Source organism: Oratosquilla oratoria, chromosome 5 (assembly GCF_046742065.1).
Source record: "Oratosquilla oratoria isolate Oo_2021 chromosome 5, ASM4674206v1, whole genome shotgun sequence".
Taxonomy (NCBI): Eukaryota; Metazoa; Arthropoda; class Malacostraca; order Stomatopoda; family Squillidae; genus Oratosquilla; species Oratosquilla oratoria.
This window is the reverse complement of record NC_134781.1, coordinates 76,302,668-76,326,952: the sequence shown is the minus strand read 5'-3', so window position 1 is coordinate 76,326,952 and position 24,285 is coordinate 76,302,668. Positions and strand designations below refer to the sequence as shown.

At 39.4% G+C, this 24,285-nt stretch overlaps 1 protein-coding gene across 2 annotated transcripts in view; it reads right to left on the bottom strand.

The window, feature by feature from the left end:
• Positions 1–10,271: 10,271 nt before the first annotated feature.
• The window catches only part of LOC143025569 (exportin-4-like), a 47,006-nt gene continuing 32,992 nt past the window's right edge, over positions 10,272–24,285 (bottom strand). For both annotated transcript variants that reach the window (XM_076185450.1, XM_076185451.1), the window contains exons 20-23: positions 22,579–22,791; positions 21,367–21,519; positions 19,508–19,600; positions 10,272–17,015 (exon numbers count right to left, since the gene is read on the bottom strand). In XM_076185450.1, the coding sequence (XP_076041565.1) occupies positions 16,821–17,015; positions 19,508–19,600; positions 21,367–21,519; positions 22,579–22,791 (654 nt within the window). In that variant the 3' untranslated portion in view covers positions 10,272–16,820. The remainder of the gene's footprint in view (positions 17,016–19,507; positions 19,601–21,366; positions 21,520–22,578; positions 22,792–24,285) is intronic.

The window sequence follows — 24,285 nt, the reverse complement described above, 5'->3', positions numbered from 1 at the left end:
TTGGTCACTTATGACACTCCATTACTTCAAGTAAATTCGTCGATACGTTGGAGTGGGTGGATGGAGTAAATTTCACCTCCATATATCAAATTATATTCCTCTGATCAATCAAGACTTGTAATCAGGAAGACATCAAAGAAAACCCAACTTCACAGGACACCATGTCGTCTCAAAGCTATGATACAAGAAATTGTAATTAATTTCACGGGTTCATAGTAATAATTCGTACCTACACGAAGTGTCTTGAGTGAGTCATAGAATGACCACAGGGTGTCCAATTATCAATATATTCGAATTTGCGATATCTTATTCGAAACTTCAAATACACACACTCGGGCCATTTGTGCAGGTCCAAGGTAAATTAAAAAATTCCGTCCTATTTTGTTACCGTTAGTAATGTGGTGCTGTGGCCAAATTAAATCGCTTCGCTCGTCACAGCAAAGACTGCGAACTACACAGCCGCAGATTCCTTTTCGGTTATTGATAGGATTATATTTCTTCCCAATCAATTTGGCTGTTTCTTGTTGCACATAATCGTATTTCTAAGAAATTACACTTCAGCTTTGTGGTTCGCAAACGGCAATTTTTGGGGTCAAGTTCCATTATAGTTTTATGTATTATCCCTGGTGATCACCCAGGAAGAATCCCGACTCATGACAATCACTTACAAGCCAATACAATTTGATGTACAACCAGGGCCCTCACATGGGGGGGGGGGGGGCATGTGCCCTGGTGTGGCACATTTAGGGGGGGTGGCGGCAATTCTAGTCTGGACATGCCGCTCACAAGGCTGACAAAGTAAATGTAATTAAAAAAGTTCAAACGAACCCTGAATATTTTACCGTAATATTATATACGAATTTTGCGTTAGAATCAACAGAATATGAAATATTTTTTACCGTATCCTTTCTGCAATAGGGACATTAAATACAAAATTTAAGATCCGTTTAATTATTTCGCAAGCCAATAGATAAAACAGGCTGTAAAGGATGGTAGGAATGGGAAGTGGTGATGGGGGAAGGTGGGCGTCACTGAGAACTTTGTCCCGGTACGGCCCATTGACACTGTTCATTCTAGGTGAATAATTCAAATTACCTTAGTCACCCCTACCGTTACCGTACATTCTCCTGTCAATCAAAGAAAACGATGTGTTTTACCTTGCTCCACAACATTGGGTATAGTCACGGCTTTTGATTGTGTTCCGAAATATAACTGTTAACAACAAATTGTATATATTACATTAATAAGTTTGTTTTCGAAATATGGCGTTTCTTAATAATTCCCGGGTTTCGTTACGACGATGACATGAATGATGGCGGGTGTTAAATTTTGAGAAATACGGAACTTCGGGAGTGGAATGGGTGGGAGCAAGGTCTAAGTAAACAGGTCTAACCGCTGGAGCAGTTCTGCGCAGCTTCTGACGTCATTTGGATGCGTCCATTTTCTCTTTGTGATACACTGAAGAAAACTGTGAAACGCCAAGGAAGACAGGAACTATAATATATATTCATATATATTCATATATATAGACAGGAACTATAATATTTTATATATATTTATATATATATATTTTATATAATATTTGTCAGAATATAACTAATTGAGTGGAGCGGTGCGAGCGAAGGCGACGTCATTTTCCAACGACGGACCAACTTCAACTGACAGCTATAGGACCCGCTAACCCCACTTTGAACAGCCAGGTGACGTTCACGGGCCCGCTGCGCCAACTCCCTCGAAATTCGGTCGGAAGTGGTTAGACCTTATATTCTTAGATCTTGGGTGGGAGTTGGTAAGTTTTACGACTCGGCTACCACTTTCATAAGGGTGGAAATCCAGTGGTATATAGACAGGTAGATGGGACTTTGATTGTCCATTAATCCTTCATTCTATTACAGATAGGTCTGGGAACAGACTGAGGTGTGAGAAACTGGTATGAAATGTGGGTAGTGTGCCAAAGAAGCATTCTGGGTTATTCACTGGGAAGTGATTCGGATCTGAAATGTGTTATTGGCGCAGGGCTGGGGTGTACTTTGGTCAGGACTTTGTAGTGATATTAACAAGACAATATTTATCACAATATCACTAGAATAACTTATACTTATTACAATATTTCTCCAATCTCGTGGTTTGTGAAAGCACTAACCCCAAAGAATAGAGGGTTGCAGTGAAATGCTTTGTGAGATGGGGCTTTAGGATAATTTCTGAAGTGGAAAGGATACTGATGTGACGTTTTCTATATCATGTGCTATTTGTTATCCTGTGTAAGGTCAAGTTGGTCCTTAATAATTAATAGCAAGGGGGATTGTGGACAGTGGGGTAGATGAGGAAGAATGGTTCACAGTCGGTGGGATGTGATGGGATAGAGTGTATGTTGGTTATACAGTGTTGTACAGAGGACTGGGAAGTGTTAAATTGTGAGTTGGATATACATGTTGTGTTTGTGGCCTTCTAGGAGTGAGTGTTGTTATTGTTTGATGATGATGATGATGACGATGATTATGATGATGATGATGGTGATGAACTTGTCTGGCTGAACAGTCCCGTCTCCCTGAGGAACGCCATGGCAGGAACGGGGTTTTCCCCTAAATCCCTTAACCCATTCAACTCCGATGACAAGATGTCTTGTCATTTGGTCAAATAAAACAAAAAATCATAAAACACCAAAATGTAAACACCAGAAAAATATGACGTCAATCCTCGCTTCGCTCGCAGCGAAGCGAGGACTGACGTCATATTTTTCTGGTGTTTACATTTTGGTGTTTTATGATTTTTTGTTTTATTTGACCAAATGACAAGACATCTTGTCATCGGAGTTGAATGGGTTAAGCCTTGTTTACACGGGACAAGTTGAGAGGCAAGTCAAGTGTGCAAGTTATTTGAATTGGAGGGGAAAGCGAGCAAATACACATTCACACAGGCAACTTGTCTCAGACTTGGCTTGTGTGAATATGTATTTCTTTGCTTTCCTCTCCAATTCAAGTAACTTGCACACTTGACTTGCCTCTCAACTTGCCCTGTGTAAAAAAAGGCTATAAAGAGTATGTGTTGTGTTGTTGGCATGTGTAATTGTGTACAGACGCTCCTCAACTTACGTTTTAGTTACGTTCCGAACGGCCGAACGTCGTAAGTTGAAAATGAACGTAAGTTGTTACTGTACTATACATCGGTAAATTCTATTACCGTATCTTATAAAACACCCCTAAATCATTAATTAAACACATAACATTGTAAAATAATAACATTAATTTCAAATAGATTAAATTCAAGCAACATAAATTGAGATGGTGGAGGAGGGGGAGGAGGAGGAGGCAAGGCATGTTCAGTTTGTCGTCTGCGCAATGTAGACAATGGACGCAGCGTCGTGCGCAAGTATCGTTTGAACTACGGAGAGTGCGGTAAACTAAAAATTCACTCAAAACAATTTTTTTTTACCGTCAGTTCAAACGTAAAATCGAAAAAACGTAAAACGAATGAACGTAAGTAGAGGAGCGTCTGTACAATGCAGTCTTCCATTATGTTTTGAATAGTATGTGGTGAAGTGTTACATCCTGAATGGATATCTGTGTGGTGGTGCCTATGTTGTGGGACCAATCCCCAGAAGAGGTTGGGGTTCAGACCGTCACACGAGACCCTTGCCACTCTGGAGGGCAGCACGAGTTGCTATTGCCCAGGGCAAGTACCTGGGTGCTGGGACAGGAATATTAGGGAAGGGGGGTTGTAAAAGGGTTAGTTCTGGTTTTCATTTGTTGTGAATCTGACTCTACTTTGGGCCTCTCAAAAGCTGATGTACTCGAGAATCTCAGAGGCAGAGGACTTTGCAATGAAAATTGTACACTGCTCCATGGAAAGGATGCCATTTGGTTTTGACTAGTTTGTGTGTGGGTTTGGTCATAGGGAACCATGTGCAGAAACTGAGGAATGCATACGTATGACTGCTCGATGGCGACCCTGCTGCTTGGTATGCCCCACGTGCTGAAAAGTAAAATTGTGGTTTGGACAGACAATCTGGTACCCCAGGTATTCTTTCTCAAGATGGGATGGGATTTGGGGTGGGTCAAGCTATGTCAGTGCAGAGGACAGAATCTTTGTGCTATTTCTTGACCTTTAGAAATGATGGACTCAAGTTTGTTTCATAAAATTTTCCAAGTTCTGAATCTATGTTGAAGTAGCCATAGGGTGTTGATCTTATCCTTGCAGGAGTTTAAGATTGCATGTGGCTCATTTTGAACTGGAGCATTGGCAAGGGTTAAAATTTATTAATTTGTTGCATTGGGCTTAGTATTCAAGGTTCACTACTAATAATTCACTGGAGTGGCTTCATATTTGGTTTAGCACATGAGCAAATGAAGATGAGGTCTTCATTTAGATATACATGGCAAAACAAAGGGTGATCCACTGGTAACATTATGGTCTAATTTTACATAGTACAAGCCAGGGTCTACTTCATCTTCATAAAGAGTTGCAATGAGGACTGAATTAGCAGGGTAAATCTGGAAACGAGATAGCTTTCAGTGTGTGGAAGAAGCATCCTATAATTGAAACTCAGTGGCAATCTGCTGCAATGGTTGCTTTTCCATTTGTTAGGAGGATGGTAACTGCCAATGCATTATCAGGTTGAACCAGTTTAAGGTGTCTGCGTACATGCATGTGTGTGTGTGTGTGTGTGTGTGTGTGTATGGGGCTCATTGTCATGTTATTTGTGGGGATGATGTAGTACATGGTGGCAGTGGGAGCAGTTCAGCTTTGATGGATATGGGGTGGATCTATGGTTCCTTTCCTTCATGTGGTTGACTTGTTTTATTACTATGAATTGAGAATGGGTGACCTTGCTGGGGACAGCTCCCCAACAAAGAGGAATGAAATGTATCCTGAAAAGGACTGCACAGTGGTTGCCAAGATGTATTGCTACTCTGTCCCAGTACAAAGCAACTATTTGGCATGCATAGGGTTATTAGTACATACATACATATACCAAGGGCTTTTCCCCCCTGACAAAGGAGGTAGCCAAGATCAAAAGCATAAATCCACTCCCACCCATTTCATCCCCACATACCCCACCCCTCCCTCCCTCTTTTCTTGGCTTCTCTTGGATGGCGGGTCATCCCTGCATCTCACTCACTGCCCTGGGTCAGAAGCAATGCAGCAAGACACAGCATGGCTGCTTCATTTAATTGGCAACCCCACTCTCTGTCCCCTCATGCAGAAAAAGAGATGGGAAGAAATCCCTTTAGGCTGCATCAGAATATCATTCACACATACTTCCTAGCACCCCACTCCCTTCCATGCATCACAGCATCATCCATACACAACCATTCTCAACTCACCCCTATCTTCTGTCTTCTCCCTTCCTTCCTCAACAGATACCCCTTTTACCATCCATCTAATCCTTGGTTGCCCCCTCGTGTTCACACCCACCTCTTTTACTAATTTTACTTCATTCTTTCCGTGTGTCCAAATATTCCCTATACTCTTTCATCAACCCTATATTCCAACTCCTTTCCCAATCCTGGGCCCACCACAAAATACACATGCCCAACATGCTCTAAACCCATTACTTCGAGCAGACAGACAAAGGGCTCAGTTCAGTGCAATATGTGCAAAAACTGGGCCCACCTCACTTGTACAACACTTGCTGACACAAACCAATACACAAACACTTGGACATGTTCTACCTGCCCTCCAGTAACCCCACTCCCACCTCCCCAACCACAGCCAACACCCTTACCCACTCCCAATTTCCCTTTGCCCTTACCCCCGATTAGTACTCCCCTTCCTTTGTCCCCGATCTCTCCTTTCCCCCCCTCTGACCCAGATCCTACACCTTCCCCACTACCATCCCAACCTCAACCCCAAACGGCAACATACAACACATACAAAACACACAACATCAACATATTACAACACAACATTGACGGTATTAACACTAAAAAACATGAACTTGAACACTTTCTTAAACAACACAACATACACATTGCGATTTTACAAGAAACAAAACTAAGACACTCACACAAAACACCATCATTTCATAATTACACCACCATCAGACAAGACCGGACTGACGGCAATGGCGGTGGACTCATCACCCTGATCCACCACTCCATCTGTTTTGTGGACACAAGTGCCACAACCAAAATTCTCCTCCCTACCACAGATAACACAACAGAAACCCAATCCATTCGAATCCACACAGGCAACAATTCAACACTGACAATAGTTAACATGTACATTCCCCCCCAATCATCCCCCACAGTTCCAAACACCTTCAGACCTCAACTTAGCCAACTAACCTCAATCCCCAACCTGATCATGGGTGGTGACTTCAACGCCAAGTCGTCTGCCTGGTATGTCGACAACCCTGACACAGACAGAGGGCTTGATATACAGACTCAATTCGACTCATTGACTATCATGAACAACACGCATAATCATACACATATCCCATACCAAGCCCTCTACACTCCCTCCTCTCCTGATATCACCTTTTGCTCCCCCTGCCTAACCCCAACAACATCATGGAGAGTGGTCGGAGCCCTTGGCTCTGACCACCTTCCAATCATCATCACCACCAAAACAAGATGCACCCCAGCTGGCCACAGACACACTTACACCAATTACAAGAGAGCTAACTGGGAAGCTTTTACTGAAGAGACAGAACAACATTTTGAAACACTTAACAGTACACCAATCACAAACATAAACAATGCTGTGCACGCTTTTAATACAATCATACAAAACGCAGACAAGAGATACATCCCTAGAGGCAACAGAAAATCACACAACCCCAACTTCACACCAGAAATCCAAGGCCTCATCAGACAACGTGACACACTTAAACACGATACCCCCACACCTATCCCTCAAAACATAGCAGACCAAATACAAACACTAAACACTGTGATTGCCAATAAAATACATGAACAAAAAACACAAAATTGGCAAAACTTTATCAATACACTTGATCACAAAACAAACACCAGCAAATTGTACAAAACACTCAACAGCATCACACTATCCAACACTAACACTACACGCTCTCACGCAGCAATAATCACAACAACAGATAATCTACCCTCAAACAGACAACAAGCAAACGCACTCATACGTCATTTTGCACAGACGAGCCATCTTACATCTCACCCTGACGACCGACGCACCATTCGACGTAAGAAAGACTTCCCCACAGACTCAGACTATACACCCTTCATAGACAGTCAGACAAAACTCATAATGCATAATCTCAAGCACTCATCTGCCTGTGGCCCTGATAACATAAGCAACATCCACCTAAAACACATTGGACCACAAGGTATACACGCACTCACAAACATTGCAAACTACAGCTATTCACACAACACTAAACCCGACATCTGGAAGCATGGTAAAGTAATCACCATTCCAAAACCGAACAAAGACCCAACAATCCCAACATCGCACCGCCCAATCACACTTCTCTGCACCCCCTCTAAAGTCATTGAACGCCTAATACTTAAACTTGTCACACCATATATTCCCCTTGCTGACTCACAACACGGTTTTAGGCCACTACACTCCACAAACACTCTTCTGACAAACCTCACACAAAGAATTTTAGATGGCATCAATTCAGATAGGCCCCACCACAGAACACTTCTTATAACATTGGACATTAGTAAAACTTTTGATGCTATCCCCCGCCACAACCTAACAAATAAAATATATAACACAGACATGCACAATAACACCAAAAGATGGCTGGCCAATTATCTGGCAGGCAGGAATGCTTATGTGTCATATAAAGGCCAATCATCGCACATCAGAAACATTAAGAACAGAGTACCACAGGGCTCAGTTCTATCCCCCACATTATTTAATCTATACATGCATGACTTACCCACACCAGACACCTCAGAAATACAAATCTCTTCCTACGCAGCTGACATAACAATCACATGCACACATCGTAACACAGACAAAGCTGCAAAAATAATCCAGCCTTACCTTGACACACTCAACACATGGTTCATCACAGACTCAAAATAGCTCCAACCAAATCTACAGCAACACTTCTCACCAACTGGACAAAAGAACACAAATACATACCTCATCTCTACATCAACAACACTCTAATACCACACACAAACACACCGAAAATTCTTGGTGTAACATACGATACATCCATGTCTTTCAAACAACACCTCACAAACATAAAAAACAAATGCACACCTAGACTTAACGCACTTAAGTCAATCACTGGAACAACATTTGGACAAAACAAAGAAACTAATATAACAATATACAAACAATGCATACGCTCAGTGATGAATTATGCGAGTCCTGCATGGGCTCCTAATCTCAGTGAGACACACCACAACACCCTTCAAATCATACAAAACAAAGCCCTAAAAACAATTACAGGCTGCACAAATACAACACCTACAGACCATTTACACCATGAAACAAAAGTCCTCAAAGTCAAGGACCACCTCGACATGAGAGGCACACAAACACTTGCTGCAGCCACCACAAACACATCACACCCACTACACTACATAGCAGAACACCCACACACACCAAGAAACATTAAAACTACACCCAAAGACCTTTATTACGCACAGATACTCTCTTCTCTTCCTCCACAACCACCAAATACCAGCCTCCGGAAACATATTCATAATCATATCACTCACCGCTCCATTAACACACTGAAAGACAACACACTGCTGCATGCCAGACCCCCTGATATCCACCCTTCTGAATCCTCTCTCCCACGAAAGGACAGAGTCCACTTGGCCAGACTGCGATGCGGTCACCACCCAGCACTTCTAAGCTACCAGAAGAGGCTGGACGACCGTGTTGTGAACAGCTGCCCAGGATGTAACACTTCACCCCATACCATACAACACATAATGGAAGACTGCATTATACACAATCATGCACGCAAACAACATAACATACACTCTATAAAGGATTTGTGGGAAAACCCAGTTTCGGCTGTGGCCTTCCTTGGGGAGACGGGACTGCTCGGACAGACAGTCTAGGGAACGACAACAACAACAACAACAACTCCTTTCCCACCTCCACTCTCATTTCGCCCTCTATCCAGCCTAATAACCACTACCATACTTCTCAGGCATTTCATATCGAACACATTTAACCTCTCTCTTATGTTTCAAATCAAAGGTTATTAGTACAAATACTATATTGCTAATGTAGTATGTGATAAGGATTAGGACTATTTAAACTGTCAATCAGTCAGTTGTGAGCATGCATTAAGTTTTAAACAGAGGCACAAAGGGAATGTTGCATGCTAGCAGTTTGGAACCAAACTATGAAAGTCTAGCACAAGCAGCTTTGACACATGTGCTTCCTCTGCTTCTCCGAGGAGATTACTAAAGGATAACCACCCTCTAGATGTGGTCAAGAACTCAAAACATACAATCATGTACCTATTTTTTTCATGTGCTGCACCATGGGAAGGATTTTGGTCTCTGCTGTGCATATAGATGTTCTGTCAGAATCCTGTAATGTCAAAAGTGGCAACAGCCAAAAGCTGTACCCATAGATTTGTCTCATCTGTGAACAAAATGCCAGCTAATATGAATGCATTCTGAATGAGTATGGAAGCTTCATCTCTGGGAGATGGGTGTCTACCTCTCAGAGAACAACAGAGGAACCACGAGCAGGTAATTCCTCTTGTCACTTGCATTCATTCATGGCTGATATCTTTATGACAATGGAAGCTTCATCTCTGGGAGGTGGGTGTCTACCTCTCAGAGAACAACAGAGGAACCATGTGCAGGTAATTCCTGTTGTCACTTGCATTCATTCATGGCTTTAATCTTCACCTTGGAATATTCTGTCAAAACACTTCATTAGATGGTCACGATTATCAAATTGATCTCGTCATTTTCCTTCTTAGGTAATATGAAAGGTTCTATATTGTCATCTTTTTCCTAGAGTAAATAATGAAGGTTAAGTAATGAAGGTATAAATCATGAAGACTTCACAATAAATGTCAATACTGTAGCCTTACACCATATAAAAATTGAAGTAAGGAAAATGGTTCCAGAGTTTCCCCTAATCTAAACTCAAGAAGTTTTGATGGTGGAATGATGATTCTACTTACTGAGATGTGCTGAAGCTGGGGGAATCATGATCAGTCACTTCTTTAAAAGTTTTGTGGAGAACCTTTCTTATTACATGACTATCTCTCCAAATCATATTTCATTCTTGCACTGTCCTGATGCCAGGAACACATTTGTATAGGAATGGTTCAATCAAGATCCAAGACATGTGACATTTCAAGTATATTTAATAGAAAAGAAGTAAAAACATAATTATGAAAGTTTACCTATGCACTGGTTTCCATTTGATATCACATAGCAGGACTATTGCCGCGGGCAGCCAGCAAGGCTGGCAACAGCAATCAAACACGTAAATCCACAACTGCTCAACACTTGAACACGTACCTATTTGCCACACTTGCACCTCCGACTTGTAAGGACTCTATTTAATGAAGTTTATTATGACACTATACACAATGAAAATCTGGACTAAAGTGACTATGCTCATAAACTTTGGAATTATGATGAAGCCGTGGAGATGACCGTTTGCAATGAATCTGAATACTGATGTGTGCAGTTGTGAAGTCTAAGTAAATTCTAACTTGCAATCTTTTTCAAATCATAAAACTAATCTAAAAGAAGGAAATGTGTGAATATTCTCATACTACTCCTTGAGAACTTTTGATATGATATCCATGGTTTGATTAAAAAAAATGGAGAAATTGACCACTGTACAGAATAAGCATCTGTCACAACTCATAATATATTTTTATATAAAACAAATCTAACTCTCAATAGAGATATCAATGATGTTCAGACTTCTACACAGACACTGGATCATTTCTAGGCATACTGAAGGAAATGCTGATAACTGGTGATAATTCAAACCCAGTGCTTTAAAAAGTGAAAAAAGGAAGAAAAAAAAAGAAAAATCCATGCAATGAATGAATTAATACTAGTCCTGTTCTAAGTCAAACTGCACAACTGTGGCTTTCAAATACTTGAATTTCACGATCAAATTACATTTCATTATAGGAAGTGATTACCCCTGAAATACTTGGAAATCTATCCCCAAAAAACTGATTTAAATATTACAGAAAAATGACTTTGAAGTTTTCTTTTACTGAATGGGTAAGTTCAGCATCAAGTAGTTATGGACCTTTACTATTTGGGCTCTTCTGGCCCCAGTATCAAAGGAGACACTTCGCCATTTTCTGTGATGCACATGCTAATCTCCGTCGGCCTCATACTCACAGGCTAACCCACTAAAGAGTACGAGTCTATATCTAGAATTGACTGCTCTAATCATTGATAATCATAATAATAATGCCTACAATGAGAAAAATGCCGTACAAAGTGGAAACAAAGTGTTGCATACAGTGCAAACTAGTGTATCCTTGAAGTGGACGAAGCTTGGTAATGGCTGTCTTGCTGCTGTTAACAACAATTTTCTTCGGCAAGCTTTCCCAGTTAAGAGTAGGGCAGTGCAGTCACCTGTCACAACCTAATTAAAAAAAAGGACAATAACATGGGCACAGCAGACATTCCTCACCTCACAATGTCTAGGAAAAAAAAGAAGAAGAAAAAAATATATATTGTGCCAAGTTCTACAAATTGTCGTCTGGAAATTGTGCAACAAAATAACAAAAGTAGACTGTAAATCAACAAAACCATAGTTATTCTACAGTAAAAAGAAAAAAGTAAAAACTCACTATTACATCAAGTGACCAATGAATATAAAAGTGCATGTACGAAGAGCGGAAAATAACAAAACCAATGGGAGCATAAATCTAGGTGAAACCCAATTCCATGTCTGCTTCTGCACCAAATCTGCATATCAATCAAAAAATAAGTTACTCCTTAACAACTACAAGAAAGAAAAAGGAATAAAGTCATGGTTCTTAGCAATCCACTGATGAAAATATATTCCTGGATTATGCACAGCTCATGGATGCTTAGGCAGCTATTGAGTTCCTAGCTGCTGAAGAAGTAGGTCTACAGCTTTGATTACTCGGAGAAATCCTATCACGCTACAGTCTATAGAACTTGAGACACATGGGCCTTAACATTAGATTATTTTGGCTTGTCATCCTTTAACACATGAAGCTTAGGATATTACTGAGATGCAAATGGTGTGCCACATGAAAAGCACAAGTACAGCAAATTGACTATAAGGTGTTGCAATGCACAATATAAGAAAAAGTATGGGAGGCTACAGAACACTGACTGTCAGAATGTTAGTCATGCAATGATTCTTTGGCTTGAGGAATTGGTCAGCATCAGCAGCAACAGTCAGCAGCCAGACTGCAAATTCAGCAACAGAAGACGGAAGCAAAGGTATACAGATGATCAAAATAGACTATAATACTTGGACCTTGGCTGCGCATACACATTCGTTGAGTAGCAGCAGCAGTACTTAAATGGGTACCGTATATACACCGAATACTAAGCTCATTTTAAAACATCCAGTGCAGCCCAAGTTGTAATAAATGTGTCTGAACAATCATGTTAAAGGCTTTTACTACAGGCACTATTGTGGAGAAAACTACATCTTTAGGATACTTTTAAACATAAGTATAAAAGCAGCCATTGGACTATGATTAAACAATGACGTTTCTGAGCACTATGACAAAATATCAGCTCAAACATTATAGCTTAAATAACAGGAACATCAACATGATAGCTTAACACATCCAACAGTAAAAGAGAATAATATAAAGGTACTGGGCTGCAACTTGGGCTTGATTTCCCATACAATGCATCACAGGCTCTGTGGACTGCCTTTGTCAGAAAACATAGATATTTTGTTTTGGAACATAAGATATGTTATCTTCAAATTACTGCTGACAAATTCCTTTACATGAGAATGCAAACCAAATTTCCAGCAACTTATTACTAAAAATGGAAAAGTCTGTATTTACATGGCTAGTATAAAATCTGATAATGCCATCATCCGATGCAAGATAGCTCTCCTCAGTACCGATCACCTATAGATTCTCAGGGTTTTGTATATTAAGTATACAGCTACCTAGACTTTTGTATCTAAAAAACAAAGGAGGTAATTCACTATCTTTTGAAGTAAAGATTTAACATTTCATTTACTTTTAATTTCTTTATCTTTGTTCCCCCTCTGTACCAACTCCCCACAGCCTCATCACAGCTACACACACTGCTGTGAGGAGATTTCACACCTCTTATCTAATCTTAAGTGTCTCTACAACAGTAGCAGCAACAGATATTAGAGCCAACGCCATTCCAGAAAACATTTCAGAGTATATCACCTTCATCTGCACCATTTAAGTACCTTTCGGACTTCTACCTGCTACAAAAATATAGCAATATTACAACAAGATACGATAAATGGAAATGCAGCCTGTAAAATTTTCATGAATTCCATATGAATCATTATTACCTAATTTCTACACAAATTATACATCAAAGCAAACTTGCACCAAATGGCAATGTCCTGCATGTTGGCATGTATGCTCACTGTGGAGGCCTTGGGGTTCAGCATAGGTGTAGACAGAGCGTCATGTCTTTGAACTATAACAAGTTCTAATGATACTTCTACTCTGCCTCCTCATTCTTACCAAATAAATAACATGAAAAGAAGGAAAGAATACATTCACACTCAAGATGCAACTATTCCATGCAAAGTATTGTTTCCTCTAAAATTGCACAGATACCTTTCATCTCTTGCATTGTGTAAATCATGGAGTTTGCCATGATGACCCTATATCGAGTGGAGAAAACTAATAAATTTATGTACTACATCAAAATGCACCAAGTTCAATGACATCTACTGCAAAGAATTCATGGATGATTCTGACCACAGGCAATATGAATTTTTAATAGGAAGAAACTTAAGCAAAGCATCCAAGATCATGCCGACTGATTCCACACACTAAACTATGAAAAGAAATTAGTTGGTATAACTTGTCCTTTTGTTTTGGCCATATAAATGGGGATCAATAACAACTAATGCCTTCATAGTGAATGCAATTTGACTTCTTTTTCTCGATGCTGCCAAGCTATACTGTTCAGCCGTATGCAACTCCTTCAATAGTGAAAAGGTTAATTCAATATATCAAAATTTCTCTCCACTGACATGATATATATATAAATCTTTTTTCTTTCTACCAATCAGGGTATAGCACAGGTCTGATTACAATACATTTTCCATAATTTTTTTAAGCTTGGCTGGACAAAATGGTAAAATTGTAATGTACTGTATGCTCATCCATAATAACATGTGGAAATGAGTAAAAAACCCATTGAAGAGAAAGTGAGAGAGAGAGAGAGAGAAAGAGAGAGAGAGAGAGAGAGAGAGAGAGAGAGAGAGAGAGAGAGAAAGAGAGAGAGAGCCCTATGGATTTTGGAGTACAATTAAATGTTCTCAAAACAAATTATGTTTCTTTGTTGTAGTGAGAAATCAACAAAGGTGGAAATACTGGGAAATTTTGCAAAATAAACTGTGCCCTAACAATACAGCACAACCAAGTTGCTATAAAATGCACTGCAGCAGCTACAAAAATGAAATAGCCACTTTCTATAATTCAAATTCTAGAGATTAGTACCTGAAGCTCAGGAACATTATCTATTAGAATATACAACAAAAAAAAGTCAATAGGAAGTAAATAATAAAACACTTAAATTATTCAGAAGGATGAATATGTTCCAAGTTCCTCAACTGGGAAAATTATGTGATGGTATATATATTGGCAGGAAAGGGATGAATGGAGGTGGAGGTAAGTTGTAGATTCAGAGAAGCAAGTAAATACCTTGAGGGATTAAAAAATGTCTTGAGAAATAGGTATCTGGGAATGGATATAAAGAGGAGATGGTATGAAGGGATGACTGAACCGACAGCATTGTATGGGGCAGAGACTTGGAATTTAAGACAGCCAGAGAGAAAAAATTTGAATATGTTTGAGATAAAATGTCTGAGAAGTATGGTAAGGGTTAATTAGGTTGGATAGAGTGAAAAATGAGGAGGTAAGGAAAGAGAAGTGGAAAAGGAGATGGCGGATGAAAGAGTATTGGCATAGCTTGCACACATGGAAAGAACCAGTGAAGATAGGTTAGTAAAAGAGGTGTGGAAGGCAGAGGTGGATGGAGTGAACTTGAGAGGATGACTGAGGATGAGATGATGGATGGGGTGAAAGGAGTGTTGAACACGAGGGGAATGTATGTTGAGCAAAGAAGGGAGAAGGCAGGAGATAGGGATGAATGGAGAGTGGCTATGAATAGATGATATTGTTATGCAAGGATGGGAGGGGTAGGGGATATTGAGTGCTATGTGTGAATGATATTTTGATGTAACCCAAAAGGATTTCTCCCTGTCTTCTCTTTTTTTGCATGAGGGTACAGAGAAGGGGGGGGGGGTTGCTGATTAAGTGGCTTTGCTGTGGATATACTGTGTCTTGCTACATTGCTTCTGACCCTAGGCAATGGGCAGGATACAGGGATGACCCATCATCCATAAGGAGCTAAGATGAGAGGGAGGCAAGGGTGATGGATGGGAGTGGAATGGGTGGGAGTAGGTACGTGCCTTTGATTTGGCTATCTTCCTTTAAGGGGGAAAAAGCTTTTTGTATATAGATAGATATATATGCTAGCCCCTGGTGTTACACTTTTCAGGAAACGATGGTGAAAATTGCATCACCATTAATTACTACACTTTTCAGGAAATGATGGTGAAAAATGCATCACCATTAATTACAATCATAATATGTACTAAATTGCAGTTTTACATACAACTCAGGAATGAATGCAATGCTGAAAAATTTTGTATGCAATTGGATATACAAAATTTTAACACTAACAATACTTTCATTACATACTTAAGGAAAAGGACAGGGATAAAGATGGGGAAGAAGGACGGAGAAGAATGGTAGAAGGGTAAGGACAGGGGGAAAAAAAGACAAGACAAAACCTTGGAGAAAGGTGGAAATTGAGGTTGGGTCATACATACTTTCGACCTCAGCCTTTACTACCATATATACAAATTTTCTTTCACATTTTGGAGAGGTTTTTACAAAATGGGAGCATGTTTTCCATAAGACTCGTTTCTTCTGCTTACCATAATAAAATAAAAACTACAAAACCCTGCTTTATCCAGGTAAACATGACAAACCCATGATATACATAATGCAGAACACTTCATGACTTGGAGAGAAAGCTGAGTTGTTCTGGCCTCTTGTATGAATAAACTATGTGTATGTGTATGTATCATATATATGTATAATATATATATGTATATATATATATTATATAAAGAAACAAATGATAATGTGATGATGTTTATCCTTTTTTTTTTTTTTTTGTGATGATGACTTAGTGCTGTGACTAAGGTGCAAGCTAAAGGCAATGCTTTGGGTAATCATGTTTGAAATGCTTTGTCAGTAGAGTAAATGCAGCACAATACACATTTCAGTGCATACAATAATGCTGCTCATTTACTTGTTCAGCCTCAACATTTAGTCAATCTTAATCCTACCATCTAGGCTAATTCAGATGGAAAGTTTATATATCTACATTAAGAAAAACCTCTGGAAAAAGGAAAAGGCTTGATTTCCTTTCCTGTGAGCCTTTTAATGCACCGCCACAGCCACAGAATAAGTGAATTGCCTAGTTTATCTAAGGTGCATTGAAGAGCAAAGGGGGTCAACACACCATGACAGGGCCACTGAGGAGGGCCACGAGGGTCGACAGGATTGACGGGACTTTGTGAGCCCAAACTAACATTCTGGTGAACCCTATGTCCAGACATCCTTGCTACTTCACCAACAAGAACCCTCTGACTTTGGCAATGAACTTTTCAAAACTGTCCCGGAACTTGATCCGATTGATACGATCCGCAGTGAGTTCAATATTAGCTGTCAACTGCGTGAAGGCTTCAGCTAACCTCTGACTTGTTGTTGGGTCTCCTTGACTTTGTAGTAACGACTCCACAAGCTCTTGGTATTCCACCTGTGAGAAGATACATTGATAACTGTTATGCATCATGCAAAAAACTGTAGTCTGGGTGCAAACACTACTATACAAAAAATACCCTCCTAGTGGCATCTTAAGGACTTTTTTCATTCCATTTCCTGCAGAACTTTTCTTTAACATTTTACAAAACCAAGCTAATCAATCATTTTACCTGCAAAATGCAACTAGGTAAATACACACACACACAGAACTAAAGTAAGATTTCCTCCAATGAAGAAATTAAATATTACTCAGAACGAAATAAGGAATCAAATATTAAAACTTGATGTTAACAAGTCACATGGCCTGGATGGAGTTGCAAACTGGATACTAAAGGAATGTATAGATGAACTAACAGGAAAAATATACAAAATAATTGAATGTTCACTCAAAGAAGGAAAACTACCAGGAGACTGGAAAAATGCCAATATAATGCCAATATATAAGGGGGGAAATAAGGAAGGCCCAACAAATTATAGACCAGTGTCCCTAATGAGTACAATAGTTAAAATTTTTGAGAGAATCATCAAAAATAGATGGACAAAATATCTGGAGGAGAATAATATATTGAACCCGAAGCAATTTGGATTGAGACAGGGAAGATCATGTACCACTAATTTGATTTGTTTCTATTCAAGATTGATAGATATATTGCAAGAATGGGATGGCTAGGCAGACTGTGCCTTCCTGAACCTACAAAAGGCATTTGATAAGGTAACACAAAAGGCATTTGATAAGGTAACACACGGAAAATTACAATATAAACTGGAAACAACAGGAGGCATACATGGAAAACTATTGAATTGGTTGGAGGACTTCCTACATGGAAGAAAAATGAGAGTAGTGCTCAGAGACAAATATTCAAAATGGGAAGAAATGAATAGTGGTGTCCCACAGGGGTCAGTACTAGCTCCGATAATGTTTGCTATATATGTAAATGACATGGATGAAGATATTGAAAGTTACATGAACTTCTCTGCGGATGACGCAAAGTTATTAAAGAGAATAAACTCTGAAATAGACTGTGACTCATTACAGAGTGATATGAACAAAGTCTCAGAGTGGAGCAAGAGATGGGAGGTAGAATTCAACATCAAGAAGTGCAGTATAATTGAATTTGGGAAAAGCAAAAACAGAATATCATACATACATATACATATATCAAGGCTTTTTCCCCCTTACAAGGGAGGTAGCCAAAAAGAAAAAGGCATAAAATCATAAAATGGATGGAAAAGAAGTAAAGAAAGTAAATTATGAAAGGGACCTAGGATTAATCATCACCAAAGACTTGTCACCAGATAAACACATAAATTAAATAGTTGGAGAAACATACAATTTGTTGAGATCAATAAAGGTGGCCTTTAAATACCTAGATAAGGAAATGATTAAGAAAATATTAAAAACACTGATAAGGCCAAAACTGGAATATGTAGCACTGATATGGTCACCCAGTACAAGAAAGAATATAAGAAAATTGGAAAGAATACAAAGAGTAATGACAAAGATGGCCCCAACACTTTCAAACCTGACATATGAACAAAGACTGGCCGAACTGGAATTGCCGACCCTGGAACAAAGAAGAGAATGAGGGGACCTACCAACCATCTACAGAATTATGAAAGGAAAAGAATGCCTTGATAGAGAGGACTTATTAAAGTGGGACAGAGGTAAAACAAGAGGACATGCAATGAAACTCAAAGAGTTTAACTACAGAAGAGATCTGAAAAAGAAAAGCTTCCCAAACGGAGTGATAGATATATGGAACAAATTGGATGAAAAAATAGTGTGTGCAAACACAATACAAGAATTTAAGAACAAACTTGATCATGCGAGATATAAAAATGGGTCACTACGAGCATAGCTCCCCTTCCCGTATAATACAACTAGGTAAATACATAAAAATAGATAGGTCTTTTCCCATGTACCTATCTATTTATATACCAAGGGCTTTTTCCCCCTTACCAGGGAGGTAGCCAAAGTCAAAAGGCATATATCCACTCCCACCCATTCCATTACCATCTACCACCCTTTCTTCACTCTCATCTTAGCTCCTCATGGATGACAGGTCATCCCTGTATCCCACCCACTGTCCCGGGTCAGAGGTAATGCAGCAAGACCAAGCACATCCACAGCAAGGCCACTTTACTTGATCAGTGACCACCCCCTCTCTATTCCTTCATGCAGAAAAATAGAAGATGGGGAGAAATCCATTTGGGCTGCATAAAAATATCATTCACACATAACCACTCCCTAACCCCCCCATCATCCACGACCCACTCTCTTCCTTGCATCACAGTATCATCTATACACAGCCATTCTCCACTCACCCCTATCTCCTGCCATCTCCCTTCCTATAGGAAAGTATACTAGAATACAAGAAAGCCGATATTGAATTTCAACAATACATACATACATACATATACCAAGGGGTTTTCCCCCTTACAAAGAAGGTAGGGAGACAAAATAATTTGTAGTTTGACAAAACTTACTTGGTAGCAACATATTAGTGTGTATAGGGATGCAGAAGCAGCTTGAAGGAGATCAGAATTAATCTGCTGAGACAAGATCAAATCTAGTACCAGCTGAAAAGATGAAAAAAGAATATTTTTTTTAACAAGTAGCTAAGTATAACCAGAGACTTTAATATCTAATTTTAGCACTGACATTGCCTGTTCTTTCTTAGAAACGGGGACCAATAACAAGTACTGCAAGTGGCACTACAAGATCATCAGTACACCATCCACCCAACTCACCAAGGATGAGGAGGAATAAGACAACAAGTTGGCAACATCAATCATTTTTGTTGTCTCGAGTTTCACTGACTGGATAATTGCAGGTAACAGTCCTTCAGATCTCTCTCGTAAAAAAATTTATACTGTTGCCTGTATTGTACTATTGTGCGACAGTTTCCACATCACCTCTTAGTAGGAGGGGAGAGTTCTCTAGCTGTCAGCCCTCTTTACATGAGAATGTGGTGGAAATAAGTACGAGCTTGATAGAAATCTTGGACAGTCAGGGCTGCACAGGGATGGATGTATAGCCTTGTTGACACAGGACTAGTTTAGTAGCCACTAGTGCTAGCTGCAAGCTAACTTACCTGGCAAATAAGTGTTGACACCAGGATAGTTTAGAGGCAAGTTTACTAACTTTCCAGTGACACTGGACAAGTAGATGGGTAGTTTACATGTTGCTAGCACTAATGGGTACTAAATTAGCCCTGTGTCAACAAAGATTAAGGTTGAAGGTAAGTGACAGGGAGATTTTCTGATGTCCATCTTGCAGGTACAAGTCACTGGTTCTTTGATGACTGAAGGCTATTTTTAACACTTTGGCATGGCCAGCGAGCACATCCCTGTACATCCCAAGCACTTCTGGGCTTTGCCTGGTAGCAGGCTGTCACACGAAAATGTTTCTACTCTTTTCTGATTTCTGACCTTATTTCTTGAGTTATATCATTCAGTTTGGTGTCAAATTGTTAGCAATAAAATTTTCTATAAAGATATTTGCTTATCAGGTCAAATTGAAATATTACCAATACTATAGGAGAAATATGCTACTTGAAAAAATTTTGAGTTTTTGAGTGATGTTTATAATTATTATTAATTTCGAACATAATTTTTTAGCACATTCATGTGTGTTGTTTGAAATAATGGTGAGAAATTTGCACATATTTTTAAACAAATCCCATGAATAAATGAATTTCTGTCAAATTTTTTATTACAATGAAGGTTTAAGGTAAATCACATGAAAATGTTTATTCTCTTTTCTGATTTCCAACTGTATTTTTCAAGTTATGTCATTCAATTTGGTATAATTTTTTTTCCCAATAAAATTCTCTACAATGATATATGCATATCGGGTCTAATGGAATCACAAAATTACCAATACTATAGGAGAAATGCAACGTTACTTGTAAAAAATGTTGGGTCTTGAGTAATGTTTATAATTATTATTCATTCCTGACATTATTTTTAGCTCGCGGGGGGCTGAAAAAAACCGGAAGACATGGCTCATATTTTAAAACCAATTCCATTATGATCGGATGATACATAGATTTTTGGCAATTTTTTTCTTTTCTTTTTATTACTATGATTCATCGACTATGGGAGTTATTTGGTTGGCGATTATACCGTCAATGGTGTGCCAAAGTATAAAAAGATAAATAAATAAAATAAAATAAAATAAATGAATAAAATAAAATTCTGGAGAAATTTATCAATGTACATATACCAAAAGATCTGATCTCCCTTCTCAGTGGGATCAGCCTAACCAAGGCATGCAACAACATAACCCCCATCCTTGAACCCAACCCCCTGACAAAGAAACAAAGAGGAAAAAATCAACATACCTTGAGGAATGGCCTAAGTCCTTGTCTCACTGGAGTTTCTGGACCACAATTCTTATGAACATAAGACCCCAATACCACAAGGAAATCGAAGGAAAGCGTACCAACATCTGGCCCAAAACTTGTCAAACCTAATTCAATGGATGCTAGTAAATTCTGAAAAATAAAGAGAAATACAATCAATATTAAGAAATTTACCATTACTTCTTGTTGGGAAAAAAAAAGTCTTCAAATTATAAATCCTAGTACCATAACAAACATGTGCCTTTGTAAAATATTGAGTATCTATACCCAAGCATTATTCATATCACCACTATATGTTCATACATGGAATATGTGCAAGACTCCAGTCACACGGAAAAATTATATGATGATCTACTATTAACTATAGCTGTCATACACATGTGGAAGGCAGAGGGGAAGGTGTGTGAACATGAGGGGGCATCCTAGGATGAGATGGATGGATGGGATAAAAGGGGCATTACAAAAGAGAGGAATGTCTGTTGAGGAAGGATGGGAATGGACAGAAGATAGGGGTGAATGGAGAAGGGTTGTGTATGGATGATGCTGTGATGTATGAGGGGGATGGGGGGGTGAGGGAGTATGTACGAGAAATAAATTGATGCAGCCCAAAGGGATTTCTCCCTATTTTCTCATTTTCTGCAAGAAGGGATGGAGATGGTGGGGGGGTGGGATGTCACCGAATTAATGAAGCGGCATTGCTGTGGATGTGTGGATGAGCTGTGTCTTACGACACTACTTCTGATCCAGGGCAGTGGACAAGATGCAGGGATGACCCGTCATCCAGGAGGGAAGAGGGTGGAGGAGAGTGGAGTATGTAGGAGATGGAATGGGTGGGAGTGGTTTCTATGCCTTTTTCTTTTTGGCTACCTCCCATGTAAGGGGGAAAAAAGCCTTTGGTATATGTATGTATGTATGTACTATTAGCTATGGCTATCATACACATATACAGTGAACTATTACATCTCATTTCCCTCCTCTGGTACATATCTTAAGCCAAGTTTCATTGACACATGGACCAAAACATCTAACAGTTACACATTCTTGCAACTTGTTAGCAATTATACAAATTGTCCATTTAACTGACAGACTGACTGGAGGGGCAAATGGAAACATATCTAGTGCATTTATGTGTAAATTCAAATTCTGAATATTTGACACCCAAAAAAATTTCTTTTTACAGCTTTCACTCACTTTCATAAGCTCTTCTGGCAATTGGCAGACTTTACAAGGGTAGATTTCTGCAATGAAGGTAATCATTTTGAAGTACTGTGAGCACAGGGTTGGGAGTCGCAGGAGATCTCTGGACATTAGAGGCATTATAATGTTGAGACCAAAAAGGCAAACATCAGCTGCTGCCACTCTTTCATCCTCGCCATGACCTGATGGAGCAAGGTCGATGAAGTCCTGTTGGGAGAAGAAATAAAAACAATTAGTCATGTAACCATTCACATAACCTCCAAACAACAACATACATAAAGATAAACCTCATTGACTCCCCCTTATCAGAAGTGTAGCTGGGTAAATGTATACGTCTACCTTGACTTTCTGTGAGAGAAAAATGCAAAAGGATGTCCCTGGTCTCTGTGCCATTCAGTCACTTTTTACAACACGTAGGAGAACATGGAGGCAATATTCTTGTCCTCAAGGTGTTTAATGAAACTGAAGAGGTGGATTCATAGGGGTGGTAAAGGGAAGAGGAATTTCAGACCGGGTTATGATAAGTTAAAAGTAACTTAGCATTCCTCTATGGGTGGTGATTAGTTCTGAATCATAAGAGCATGCTGTACAGCTCTGGTCTTCAGGAGTCTTCCTTTAAGCCAGTGTTTCCCAACCCTGGGGTAAATTACCCCAGTGGGGTAATGGACCCATATTTTTGGGGTAATGGATGTTCTGTGTGAGAAGAGGTAGCCTGATCAAGTCAATCAGTTTAACTCTCTCCAATTACATATATATCACTACATTCATTTGTGTTGGAGCCTTATAATATATACAGCCAATAGCAGGCTATATAGCCCATGCAGTTCATCAGGTGACAGCGAAAAAAACATCCGATATTACCGGGTATATGTTCAATGGGGTAATTGATAACTGCGAAATTAAATTTTGGAGTAATCATTTCAAAAACACTGCTTTAAGCAATGACAGCAAGAGGATGATATTTAATGAAAAGGGATGCACTGTACTGGTTATCTCCCTTACAAGGGGAATTAAGGACTCTGTATATATTTTGAATTCACTTTAGCCTTTTGACTTGGCTACCTCCTTTACAAGGGGGAAAAATGCCTTTGCTATATATAGACAGTGTAGATTTTGTCTAATATAAATAGGTGCGTGTGTGTATGTGTTTGTTAAGTTTCTAAGATTTAGTTCCAATTGTACACTCTTAGATGGTATATTCATATAAATTTAATTTGCCTAAATCTTTTATATGTTTTATGAATGTGGCAGGAAAGGGAGGAATGGAGGTGGAGGTAGCATGTAGATTGAGAGAAGTAAGTAAATGCCTTGGGGGATTAAAATGTGTATTGAGAAATGGACATTTGGGAATGGATGCTTAGAGGAGATTGTATGAAGGAGTGATTGTGCTGAAAGAACTGTATGGGGCAGAAACATGGAACATAAGAGAGGAAGAGAGGAATTTGAACGTGTTTGAGATGAGGTTCCCAAGATGTATGATAGGGGTTACTAGGCTGGATAGAGTGAAAAACGAGATGGTAAGGAGGAGAACAGGGGTGGAAAGTGAGTTGGAAGAAAGGGTTGATAGAATATTGGGATGCTTTGGACACATGGACAGAACGAGTGAAGAAAGATTAGTAAGAGGTGTGGAAGGCAGAGATGGAAGGAGTGAATATGAGGAGGCGACCAGGGATGAAATGGATGGCTGGGGTAAAAGGGGCA